Source organism: Cariama cristata, unplaced genomic scaffold, assembly GCF_000690535.1.
Source record: "Cariama cristata isolate BGI_N322 unplaced genomic scaffold, ASM69053v1 scaffold29568, whole genome shotgun sequence".
NCBI classification, from domain to species: domain Eukaryota; kingdom Metazoa; phylum Chordata; class Aves; order Cariamiformes; family Cariamidae; genus Cariama; species Cariama cristata.
This window is the reverse complement of record NW_009632221.1, coordinates 577-13,887: the sequence shown is the minus strand read 5'-3', so window position 1 is coordinate 13,887 and position 13,311 is coordinate 577. Positions and strand designations below refer to the sequence as shown.

The 13,311-nt window shown below is 39.9% G+C and overlaps 1 protein-coding gene across 3 annotated transcripts; it reads right to left on the bottom strand.

Moving 5' to 3' along the window:
- Positions 1-237: 237 nt before the first annotated feature.
- ESD (esterase D) lies at positions 238-12,840 on the bottom strand. 3 transcript variants are annotated; one of them, XM_009706265.1, is made up of 8 exons: positions 12,760-12,840; positions 11,725-11,813; positions 9,414-9,512; positions 6,594-6,718; positions 5,459-5,578; positions 3,675-3,773; positions 1,573-1,740; positions 238-452 (listed from the first exon to the last, which is right to left on the bottom strand). In XM_009706265.1, exons 1-8 carry the CDS (start codon positions 12,825-12,827, stop codon positions 372-374), a joined length of 849 nt encoding a protein of 282 aa, XP_009704567.1. In that variant the 5' UTR covers positions 12,828-12,840; the 3' UTR covers positions 238-371. The 3 variants fall into 3 exon arrangements, with proteins under 3 accessions (XP_009704567.1, XP_009704569.1, XP_009704568.1); XM_009706266.1 differs by having other exon boundaries at positions 351-452; positions 1,569-1,740; XM_009706267.1 differs by lacking the exon at positions 11,725-11,813 and having other exon boundaries at positions 12,760-12,834.
- Positions 12,841-13,311: the final 471 nt, after the last annotated feature.

Genomic DNA, 13,311 nt, shown 5'->3' with positions numbered 1-13,311 from the left:
TAATTAGCTGAAGAGGCATGGCGTTGTTATTCATAGTCTCTGTGTAGCTGCACTAGAAACCGTCTTGAGGTCCCAAGTACATACCTGCATTCATAGTCTGAAACTCATTCACAGCCCGAAACTCATCGCCTTATCTTCATTTTGACCTAGAATGCATCTTCACAGCGTTGAGAGAGTTTTCAAAGCATGCAAGGACATTCAAAATACTTACTCTAAGGCACACACATCAAATTAAGTGGGACTTTTATTTTTCTTAGCAGTACAATCAGAAGATCTCCATTTTACAGACACTACTTCAGCAAATTATTTTCGTTTAGATCACCTCTATCTCTTGATTCCGATTGGATGGACGACGCTCACATCCAAATGGTTCAAGCATTGAGGTATTTTGCATGGTGTTTGATGTGGTCATTAATAAATGTAGCGATGAAAAAATAGCTGTGATCATAACCCTAGAAAAGAACAACAACAACAAAATCAGCAAATACCTATAATTCCTGATAAAGCAATTGTGCTAAGCTCTCTTCTAGGAACATTAACGACTGTTCTGTTTTGATCTGTTTTAAGAAATCAAAAATATCTGTATTGTATATAAAAAAATGTAAAAGATACCCAACAAACAGGTTAAGTATATATGAACACTAGGAAGCTAAACAAACAGAATGTACCTTAACTTGCCCTAACCTGGGCATGTACGTTAAGGATGGATAACAGCAAGCATCAGGTGCAGAGCGGGATGCAATGTGAGAGAACAGTTCCCCGCACTGGCATTGCCCTACTGGTAAAACACAGGGTGTAAGGAGAGCACAGCCCACGTCTGAATCCCTGCTCCAGCACTACGCTAAAATGACAAGGAAACCTCTGAACTGCTCCATTCTGGCAGCACAAACCGTATCTTTCGGTGCAAGGCTGTGTAAAAGCCCTTATGATAAAGAAGAGAGGACAATCCCTCTCACTCTCTGTAACTGGGCCCCTCACTGGGTCCGGCTTGAAGTTGTCCGTCATTTACAGAGACGCCAGTGCTTTCAGGACAGGGCTGTTCTGGGTCACTGCACCACAGGAAAGAGCAATGCTTCCACCCAGGTCTTTAAATGAATCTAAGATTTCAAGCAGTTCCACACCTTTCCTGATTTACACAAACAGGTGCAAACTAAATCACAAAGTTTTATGCTAAACACAATACCCACAGTACCGATAAGGAATCCAGCAAAAGTGCATCTGTCACTGTGCTTGTACAACGACTCTGTTACTTATTAAAACTCATTCATGCTCCTTCTTCATCCGAACACTGGCAGCTTGAGTTACCATCAAGAGATCATCGGCTTGCCGAAACTAAAATCATGACCCCCACCTAGTGGTGAATCGCAGCTGAACCTGATGGATATTGCACTCCTTGACGGCCGATGTGAAGGAAAATGTCACTTCTCACACTCTTCCTCACTTGGCCTGGGACAGGCCCACAGGGAAGTAAAAGCATGCCTAGTGAAGAGACACCCTCTTTGCTACCTGGTACATAAACCCAAAAATCACAAAGCAAGAACCCAACAATTGTGGATGGCAGAAGCGACTTGCCTGCTGCAGTCTAAAGACTACTGGGATTTTCCGCTCTGTGCAGGCAGCGATGAAGTTATCGGGCAGTAACTGGCCTGCCGATAGGAACTGGTCATCTTTGCCTTGATCAATCAAGATGTCCAGGTGAGAGTCTGGATAGGACTTCACAAGTTGCGTAGCATCATATGCCTGCAGAAATAAAAGAGAAACAACATTCAGTTACATACGTTAGGCTGGGTCAAATTTGCTGACTGCAAGAAAAGAATGGCATATATAGAGTACTGGGTGGTACTCATCAGGAGAGCAAATTACACTTTGGAAGAGTGAAAAACCGCAGAAATTCCAGATAACTGAAAAGTAATATCCAAATAGGGTATATAAATAAATGTATAAAAATAGAAAAAAAATATATATAAAAAGGGCAAATAGTATGATCGAAGTAATTACCAAGTTGGCAGTTTGACTAAACAAAACTTCCAGCCCAGGGCTAAATTCAGCAATATAATCTAGTAGTGATTCACATGCTTGTACAGAAACTAGATCCTGCCAAAATAACTTGGTATCTTCATGTCACTATTTTGGCAGCTAAAGGTCAAAACACCAGCGTAACACAACTATGCTCATGCAAGGCATTTAACCTGAAGGGTTACCATGATAATTTGACCAAGAAAATCTTGTACCGCTGAGAAACAAAACCAGCACACACGGTATAAATTAAAGACTATTAACATACATGTATCAAAATGTAACTGTGAATGGGGAACATGTTTCCTGTGGGGTCCTGTGCTAGGTACATGCTCAAAAAAAAAAAAAAAAAGAAAGAAAAAGAAAATCCTGTAAAGAGAGAATTGTTTTAGGCATTGGAGAAGACGGATCGCCAACAGACAGCAAGACGCGAAGTCCTACACCAAAGCATCAGAGCCACGCTTCCAGGGTGCCACCAGATCCAGAAATGACACTGCAATGGAAATGGGAGCTTGGACTCAGCCAAGCACTACAGCCATGGTATAAAATGATCATTGCGCCTATTTACATGGCAATTTTAAGCAGAAATACAGAGATCAGAGGTTATGTATCTGTGCCAAAGGCAGGTCTGAGTCTATTCCTGATGCTGGCTGTTGATCTAGTGGACTTGGTTTGCAGAAGAGCTCCAAAACAAGTTAAGGAGCCAGAAAACATTTTTTTTCCCCAAAATAAATTCAGTATGTTAAGTGTAAGCAAGTTTAACTGGTGATTTCTAAATATACAAACTACTTTACAAACAACTGTGAAAGCAGCTAGCGCTCTCCATTCCTGTAATGTTTTAATCAGACCTGGATGTCTTCCTAAGAGATACTTTAATCCAATTTACAAGGGATTTAACCGCAGCTTGTGTTTATTTACAAGGAAATCAGAGCACCTGGTCACGATGATCCCTTTTAATTTAACTTAATTCTAGAAATACAGTGCAATGTTTATGCTGAGATTAAAAATACTAAAGGGCTGCCCAAATAATGCAGCAACATTTTTGCATCTTAGCCATTAATATACAACTAGTTGTATTTCAAAATTAGGGCTCTGGAGCTAAAACCTAATTTGTCTGGTTTAATCCTGTTCTACGGGATACCAATTTCCAAGTATCCAATGGGCTCCTCTTCTAGCTGCCTCCAACAGGCTGCTCCTGCAGATGTCATGAGGCTCATCAGTCTCTGAACAGTTTGTAGCAGCCTCTCTTTTCAGGCTACTACAAAACCCAACTGTTTTGTATAGTGAGAACTAAGTTTTTGAGACTCAGGCCATAGCCTAACTCTCTTTCAAACTACTCACTGCTTTCATGCGTTAGAGAAAGTCTCAGACTACTCATAATTTTTCCTAGCCCAGATTTTAAGATCTTCATAAAACAGGGAGGAATTTAGTCACCATGATGAGAGCCTTCTATCTCATGCCATTTGTTATAAGCACCGTCAGGCAACAGCAAGTCCTACCCACCAGAAACATACAATGCTCATCCATGCTTAGGGGGTGTAGTAAGACAGCAGTACCAGCTCAGGGGCACCCCAGAGTTTTGTTCCAGACTCTTGCCCCGATGTATTTACAGATCACTCATTCACGTGTTATTAAAGGATTGCGGTTGCAACACATACCTCCCATTTGCTTGCATCTGATCCCAGATATCCACCAAGGGCTTTCTTCCCCCATTGACACTGAATTGGGTTGCAGATAGGAGCAAATGCTGATACAGACTGTTCAGAAAGAAAGCACCAAAAAACCCCATATGAATTAAGAAAAGTGATTTCGGCTAACTAAAAAGCAATTGAAAAGCCTTTTCAAAAACTGTTTTGAAGTTACTGCCAGAACCCAGGACTCCCTCAACCCTCCGAGCTAGGTGCTCTAACCATTATCCTACTTCCCTCTTATTTGTTCTTTCTAGCCCCACAGTTTTGCTTTCCTTTTTGCACATCAGCCGAGCTACAAAAGGCTAGGCTAGATGCCCTGTTCCTTTCCTTGTTGAGAGATGTTGGCTTCAATTCCCTCAAGCAGCAGAGAAGGATCTCAAGTCTACTGTTGCGTCAGCGTGGTGGCAGTGTGGGACCATTTCACCTGCAGTTGGATTTTGGCAGAGCATAGCAAAAGCCTCAGGCATGGGACTGCTCAGCCAGTCTAAGCACCCAACAGAGTCTCATGAATTTAGGTACCTCCAGGATCAGGGCTCAAGAAAAGCACATTTCAGATCACAGCTCCAGGTACTGGTGTCAGGAGTCCAAGGCCTATTCTTACATTCTTCTTTTGGATTTGGCCCCGAGACATCAATATTTCCACTCTCATGTCTTGCAAGAAATAGCAAGAAATCATCTGAGCCACTGCCAGCTCTCCTGGATTTTGGTATTTTCAATTTAATGTTTAATTGTTTTAGATAATACAATTCACAGTTAAATGCCAGCAGTGAAAATGGAAATTTCTGAACTACTGGCTCCAAAAGATAAAAAGGAGAGATAAAAAGAAAGCTTTATCTTACATTCAGCTCTCTTATAACGTCAAATTAATGACACTGAGCAAATGTTATGCTATTTTCAAAAATGCAGTTCCATTTTTGCAGCAGCTGACCAGTGCAGGGCCAGGACAGCCCATGAAAAGACTGATCCACAAAGGCAAAGCCCCTCCATCTCTCAAACACCAATGCCTGATTCTCCCTCAGAAATGCATTTTACATAAGCGTATCTCCAAAGAGAATAACAAAATTTCTCTCAACCCTCCTGAGTATAAAGGAAAGGCAAATCAGTTCAAGCATGTTTGATTTAGGTTCAAGTCGAATACGAATGAACACAACTCCAATACTCCAAAAATCAATCTTTAGGAAAGCTGACATGCAAATCTCAGGGGGGGAATGTCCTCCAGATACTATTTTGTGTGCAGTTCAGGTGCTTACAGTTACACTTGCTATCAGTTGGAGTTAATAGACTCTGCAGTAAATTCTAAGGAAACACACATGTAATGGTGGTGAAAATGTTTGCTAGTAATAAAAGTTTCAAAATGAACAAGACAAGATTTGTACAGATATAGTAAACCACACAACCAGATTTCTAGACAATATTGGCAGCATGCATGAACTCCAGGGCTAGAACGAGCCTGTTTATATTTAAATATAACAATTGGTTTGAAAGAGCTGTAGCATCATCCAAAAGAAACTGAACTTTTCTTAACTTTTAAAATTTGCAGATTTTTTTAATTTCACTGATACTCACATTCCAGAGTACTGTTTCTGGTAATTTTCCATATTCTAATACTAGGTGTCAATGAACTGCTACAACTAAAACTGTTTATATATTTAATGCTATAACAGAACTTGGTTATTATGTTTTCTTTCTTCAATTCTACAGAAATCTGTATAAGCCTTAGTATACCTCATACAAGCTGTATTATATCTTACTTTGTACTTTCCAGGATTCTTCAGAGCAAGAATAAGAGCTCCATGACCTCCCATGGAATGCCCAAAAATAGACATCCGTTCAGGGTCAGTTGGAAAATTCGCATTTATTAGTTTAGGCAGCTGTAAGGGAACAACAGTGCAATAAAAACGTTAAAGCAACTTGAGTATGTTTAGGAAAAAAAAGCACAAAAATAACTTATGTGTTTTAATGCCAGGAAGCCACTGAAACCAAAGGCACATCTTTGGTTCTAGCTTGACATTTGTGATCATGGCCTGAAAGCAATTTGAAAGGGACTGCAAAATCAAAGGGAAACAATTCATCTGATAATAAGGAACTCAAAGTATCTCTATAGAAATCCACTATAACGCTGTAACACAAGATGTGGGAACTTCCTAATAAACAGTCTTATTTTAATAGATACGTAAATATGTATGTCCTCCTCTAAGTGACCAGAACAGCAAAATGTTCTTGGGAGATTATTTGCTCCCTGTATTCCCATCAACTTTAGTTTTAACCCAGACCACACAAATAACATGCAGAGTAAACTGGACACTCACCTTTCTAATACATATTTCAAGCATCTCCTTTTATACCCAGTTAAAGAAAAGAAAAACAAAACCACCACCCCACCCTCCCAAGACAGACAGTGAGAACAGCCTAAACGAGCAATACAACTGAGGTACTGCTGCAGTGAAATGCAGTGGGTTGTTTCAGAAGCAGCAGAGCAGAGATTTTACAAGAGCAAAGATTGCACAACTAACAAATCAAGATTAGAAGTGTAGGCCAGCCCTGTGGCATCTCCAGCAGAGAAGCAGACTCAAGGAGTTCCTGCTTAACACCTGGCAGGGCTTATCAACTCTGTGCTGTGGTTCTCTCCCTCCTCAGTTCTATGACGGTATCTGTTTGGTGAGGAAAGCCTAACAACTGGATAAATCCAATCACTGAAATAATCGAGGATTTAAAAAAGAAATAATAAATTCTTTTTATAAAAGAGGAAAGCAAGAAAATGACAAACCATCCATAGGCTATCAACATCACCTTAAGCAAGCTTTGGTGCTAGAACAAAGCATGACTGAATCGCATCCCTTCTTTATCTTACCCAACAACACCAGGAGAACCCAGCAGCAAAGTTACCTCGTCCTTTATGTAGGAATACATCCTATAGTTTGTTTTCCAGGGATCTTCAGTGGCATCCACATAAAAGCCAGCACCAGTGCCAAAATCCCAGCTTTCATCTTCTCCTTCAATATTGCAGCCACCTACCATGAAAATGCTTTCTATAGTTACTGTCTTTCCTTTACTAGATGTTCAGAATTGGAGAACCTGCCTCAGGTCCAATCAGACTCAGAAGACAAGTTTCTCAATCAACATGTCTCTACCCCTCCAACCATAAGACAATTCAGATTTTCATTCATTAGTACAGTGTTTTCAAGTGTTATTTCAACAACATTTTCAAAATGCCACTTATGTATTACCTATAGATGTATCCAACTTCTAACTTGCTTCAGTATTCCTTCATAAATGAACATAACATACAGATCGCTCCTAAATTAATTCTATAAAGCTTCATCCAATTTACCCAGGGACTTCGTCAAAAGTTGGCACTTGTTAATTGGTGCTATCAGCTCATTTCAGTTATTAGACCTCATCCTATCAAGTACAAAAACTATGTAAGAAACAGAAACTGTAGAAAATTTTCTTTCCTCCAGAAGGACAGAACCATCTATCACCAGATGCTGTGTCCAGACCAGTTTATGTGCTTCAAATACCATCTGCTATACCTCCCTTTTTAAGATTCAACAGCATAATAACACTTACTCTTCCAATCATTTTTAAGTACATAACTACCTTTTCTGCAGTTTGTGTCACTGCTCCCACCTATAACTCCCCATAAAACTTAAGCAATTTCTTCTTTGAATAACTGCAGAGTTGTATCCTCTTTTCCAAGGCTACACTTTCAAACTAAATTTGCAGATGTCTCCTTGAAAGTCAATACACCCCATCCAGTCCTCTCTTACTCTCCCTTTGATTAGCCTGTGATCTACCAGCCTGGTTTGCAGAGTAGAATGTAATATTTCAAGGTATATGTGACAGGAAATAATGGCCTCCCTTTCTCAAAAAATGTTCCTAGTTTCTGCAATCCAAAAATTACATGGGCTTTCACCACTGTCAGATTACACTGCAAATCCATGTGTAATTTGACAGTCCCTGACAAGTTGTACAGAGATACCTGCCACCCTGTCACAGTGTGAAATCAGATTTTTACAAGGATCAAAGTCAAGTTTGCTCCAGTGACGTGCCCTTGAACACAGAGTGATTTTGTAACTTAACAGTGCAGCAGTCACAGAAACTGGGGGTGCTTACACAACATGTTGGATATAAAAAGTCTATCTTTGGTCCCTTGGAGATAGACAAAAACTCAGAAAGTTCTGCCAAGCAATGAAGGCAATGCTGATTCTGCTAAAAGAAACTTAAGGGAAGCTTTGAAAAAAGAAATTGGAAAAGGAACCTGCAAAATTCTGCTCAGCACACTTGTCTGCAAAAGCAAACCTCTACAAAGAAGTAAAAGTAAAGCCTACCAGGGCCTGACAGAGGGTCTGTAATCACAGCTGTTTCATGTTTTCATGCAGTCTTTTTCCCCACCCAGATACATCTCCTAGCTCCTGGAAGGTAATCCTCATGTAGTCATAACTACACAGTTAAAAAGCACATATAAGTGTTTTCACTACATATGCTCAGATCTCTTAATTTGTTTCACTTGTTTCTCCAGACAGCTCAAAGAGATTTAAGAACATTTGGGGTCTCTGAGTTAAAATCCAAGAGCATAATATGAATCACATACCAAAATTCATCTAAATAGCAGAGCAATCCTCATCAGCTATTACACTAAAAGGCAAGAGAGAAGCTGCAAAGAGAGTTTTAAAAGAAAATGTACAAAGCAATGAACTACGCAAATGCAGTTACACATTGACAGAGACAACTTATACAGACACCACCAAAACCAAGTCCCAGTATATTACCCAGTGGGAATAATGCAAAGGCTAGCTGCCCCCCTCTAGTCCACAGTAAAGAGCAACAATGAAGTTTAAAGTTCATTAATACACAAGTTTTGCTCTTCTGTCCCTCTTCTTCATTAGAAACATGCACTTCTGTTCTTTGACCTGACAAAACTTCAAAACCTAGATGTGAAAAATATTTTCTGGAAAGAACATCACTTCACTCCCATATTACCTGTGTTCAGATCTGACCCACTAAAGCTTGGGACATATTAGAAGCATATGTATACAGCACTCATGAGACTTTAGCAGAATCTAGCAAATACTAAACATAATACACTGAATCCTCAAAAGACTGTATTTCCAGTAACTGCAGCTCCACCATTTTCAGGTTTCCCATACCACACATCAGCTCAGCCTTATACAAATAACAGCACATCACTTTCAAAAGCCACTCATCAGTAGTCTATTGCAGCTGCAGGGGGGAAGGGTTTCTCGTTTGCTTTTCTGAGTATTGGAATCCCCTGGAGACATGTATTTCATCAGCTTTAGAAGACAGAGTACAATAAAGAGTAAACGTTACATCTTTGTGTGACAACACAGGTCTGCAGATTTTTTAAAGTCTCAGCAAGCCACAAAGTGCAGGTAAGTGTCTCTGATAACACATGCCTCTTGTTTTCCTCTTCTTCCCTCTCCTCCTTTGTGCTGAACTCAATGGCCTCTTTGTTCTAGTTTTAGTGCCATAACAATAAAAGTTTCGAATGTCAAACCTTCGCTACCATGTTATTAAGAACATAGACAACATTATCTAGCAAACAATGCAAGATATAAAGGTGAGGTCATATTCCGATTCACGTGGGCAACACACTTTGTAGCAAACTGCAGCACTCCAGTTTTGAGGATAAAGACAGTGTACTTCAATGTAACGTCTGCTATCATGTCTCTTGTTAAAACTTACGTGGGCTTGTGTCTGGCGCGACTACAATAAGGCCATGTTCAGCTGCAGCTTGATGAAAACCAGCTTTTGTTATAAAATTCTGTTCTGTGCAAGTTAACCCTAGAGAAAGAAAAATATCATTGGTTACACATTGCTTACAGCATACCAGTTTCAAAACCCTTCCTGACAGAAAAGGTTTTGAAAAACAAGAGGAATTCCTACCTCCATAAACATGGAAAAGTCTTTTCACTAGGTTCAACAATACTTAATTGTGGGGTTCTTTGTTCACGCGAGGCACAGACAACTCAGCACACCAATATGATGATCAGAGAAGTCGTTTATTAATCAGAAGGCTACATCTTATATACTGCTTTCTACTTCTGTACATGCGCTTGCTCAAGCTCTAACTGGTCACATGTACTGTCCACGCGGCTATCACGCTCCTTAGCAAGGATTCTGATAGGTGTTTATGCCATGCATAGCTTCCACGTAAATTAAACACAAGTTCTTTGTCTAACATACAAGCTCCCTGTCTCATCCTGCTCCCATGGCCTTGTTTCTCAAGCTTATCTATCTCCTGTCCCACAAGCTCACCTCCCTGCATAACTCTCTGCACTTTCCCACATCTTATCACATTCTCAAAATACCCTCCAGCTCATTGCTAACATAAAATGATCCTACACTTAATAATCCACAGAAACAGACACAGTTGCACTTTCACATCTAGTCACACTAACAATTGATCAAAAACAGGTCAATGTGTACTTCATACCCGCTTGAGCACATACTCATGTGGCACACACAGTTTCCTCAAGTACTGTGTATTTAAATCCATTGACTACAAGACACTGTTGCTAAGGTTAACATTGTTAACTTCTGACATCTAACCCTGCAACTGTATTTTTCTCTCTACTGCCATTTCAGCTGTTTGCATTACAGAGTTATACATGTGGTCTGACAAATCCTACATCCTTTAGACAGGATAAAGGCCTGTAAGCACTCTGGCTCCAAAATCCGCAATGTTCCATATCTTTTGTACTGCAGCAGGCCCAAGTGAAGTTTAATTACCAATAAATAATACTGCACACCAATATTTCGATTTTTCTTCACTGTGCCATTTGAAAGGGGTTAATGATTCTAGTTTTCTCTGAGGGCAAGTTGCAAATAATCTAATTTGACTGATAAACTAGCCAAGACAGCATGGTTTAGATTCAAAAAATAAACGTGTTGCATGACTTGGAGTTCGTCAGACAATTTTGATGCTTCCAACTTCGAGGGTAAGCATTTTTACCCAGTCCACTGTCACTCTACAAATCAGCCCTACTAGCTATTTTGTGAAATGAATACATACAAGGAATACAGTCTCCACACTATCAGTCAATTCTCCAGCTTTCTGAACACAAGTCTTAATAAAGCAAATCCTAACATTACAGAACAGACAGAGCTTCTGCTTTTCGGTTTGAATAACAGAAAAAAAAAAAAAGTAATTAATTAATTAATCCTGGAGCCATCACCAACATAAATCTGACCATTTTGAAAGCAATGCCTTAACATTATTTATGCACCTTTGGTGCAAAACCCAGCTTTGTGGGAGATGACAGGAATAGGGCACAGGAATAAAGCCAGGATAACTGGGAGCACATGTTTGTCCATACAGTCTCATCCCAGCTTGCCTGACACCCAGCAAGACAGCAGTTGGATAGAACACCACAGGAGCTGGACAGATGAAGAAACAATGCTGTGGATGAGACAACTTCGCTACTGCTACACAATCCTCTTCAGCCCCTGGCCCTTTCTGATCCATGAGGTCACCTCACTCTAGATGTGCTTGTGCCAAGGCAGCTAACAGCACCTCCCTTTCCAAGTTCACCAGTTCCTCCCTGTAAAATAGCAGGTAGAATAAGATGGAGTCCAGAGGACAAATTTGCTGGCTCCCCTGGGCTAGATTTTGCCCCCTATCCTGTTAGTTGAAGCAGTGTCATAGACAAAGGGAAGGAGGAGGTGTCCCAATGGGAAGGCCTTTCAGGAGAACCTTTCAATATATATGTTTGAGAACAAAAAGTATGAACATTTTAAAACACATGGGTAGAAAGAACATTTTGAACATTGAACATTTTGGAACACAATCTGGTAGGCTACCCCCTGAGGCCGGCTGCATCCAACTTTATCACAACACACTCAAAGTAAATGTGTGTTCCAGAAGACGATCTTTTGTAGAATGCAGGAGCTACCACTGAAGTAGCTCTACATCAGGTTTTCTGTAACTGTAGCGCAGTAGCTTAAACATGCTTAAGATTATCTTTTTTAAGTTACTAAAATTCATGTTACTTACCTGAGAGCCAATACAGCACAGGACACTTTCCGGTTTCTGCTTTTGGAGGCAAGTAGATTCCAAATTTCATTTTGCATTTTAGCTCTGCACTGTATTAATAAAACACTCCTTGTTATCACCACTACTTAATTAACAAGATCACTAACATTAAAAAAGAAAGCTGAATCAATGTGTTTCGTTCAAAGAGTGATTTGGTCAGTGAATTATAACAATCAAGTTAAAGTAAAAAGCAATTTTAAAACTCAGCCTTAGCTTCTTGAATTGACAACAGCTAAACTTCCTACCTTGTTCTGAATATACTTAAACCAGAGACTTACAAATAAGCCACATTTTTGCAGTGCTACTAACCAGGAACAGTTTGAAAATAGAATTTTGAACCTCGGCAATATTTAACTTGAGCTTTGTCTATTAAATTGGAAAGCAATTTTTACTGAAGAACAAATCCACATGACTTGCAGAACATACACTGCACAGCATGCCCCAGCAAAAGAGGTGTTCAATCTGCTAAGTCTACAGACTAATCGATTACCCAATCAATACTAAAGCCTAAAATTGTGAATAAAATCTTGTCTAAGCATAACTAATGATTTTTTTCTTTGGATCAGAAATTAAAAAAAAAAACAAATGTTTTACTGTTGGCCTTCATCAAACAAGAATCTATCTACTGCATCTGTTTGCTCATAGCATTTTTGGACTGCATAGAAGTGAAATACCCAGTAGAGTGAATGGAACTTTGTATGCACAGCGGTTCTCTGTGCCGCAAACAGGACAACCCAAAGTAATGGAGCTTCATTTTCAAAGGTCAAAATACTGGTTTTCCATCTCAGATCTGCAGCACTAAGTATACTAGACATATTAAACATTAACACAGAAATACAAGAACACATCCAAAGCAGCATTTGACAGCATTCCATACTGAAATATGGATATTAGTGAGAACACACTATTTTCCTGCAGACTGAGAACACTGACAGCAATGATAGGATGCATTCACTGCCCCATGCTAAACATCTAGGTTGCTTTTGTAATGTTTACCTGTCATGTTCAAACACCTTCTGGAAACCCTCAAAGCATTTGTTGCTGGAAACCTGTTTCAGTGCCATGGCTTTAACTGCAAAAAAAAAAAAAAAGGAGCAAGTTAAATTTGAAAATAAAGTATTGCTGGACTTACAGTGAGTTATGAGAACAGAAAAGTTGAATACAACTTGAAGTATCTTTGTTTAATGTCACAGCTTTTCAGAAGAAAGAATCTCTTGCAAACACTTTCTGATCCTTCATTAACTTTCTATTTCCCCATAGAAATGAGGGGGAGCTGAACTCTTGCGAGCTGAACTGACAAAGCCTCCCTGCTTTCTTACAGACCCACATCTCCAATCACCTTGACCTCTGCAGTAACCATAGCTCACTCTTTGTCTACCAGTGCTGCTACTGGACAAGAAATCTCATGTGCTGTGGTTAGCCGGGAGCTGCCTGTGAGGAGTGGCCAGGCTGCTACCTCCACGATGATCACGCAGGAGATAAACCTGTCCCACCTTTCCTTCGCTGTGTGTGCCAGTAACCAGCCACTAATTACCACAATACTGAGGA

Coding starts and splice junctions, on each gene's coding strand:
- ESD (XM_009706265.1), bottom strand. CDS start 12,827: ATGGCACTGAAACAGGTTTCCAGCAACAAATGCTTTGAGGGTTTCCAG. Junction 6,719..9,413: donor CGCGCCAGACACAAGCCCAC/GTAAGTTTTAAC, acceptor TTTTCATGGTAG/GTGGCTGCAATATTGAAGGA. Junction 5,579..6,593: donor ATTCCTACATAAAGGACGAG/GTAACTTTGCTG, acceptor GTTCCCTTACAG/CTGCCTAAACTAATAAATGC.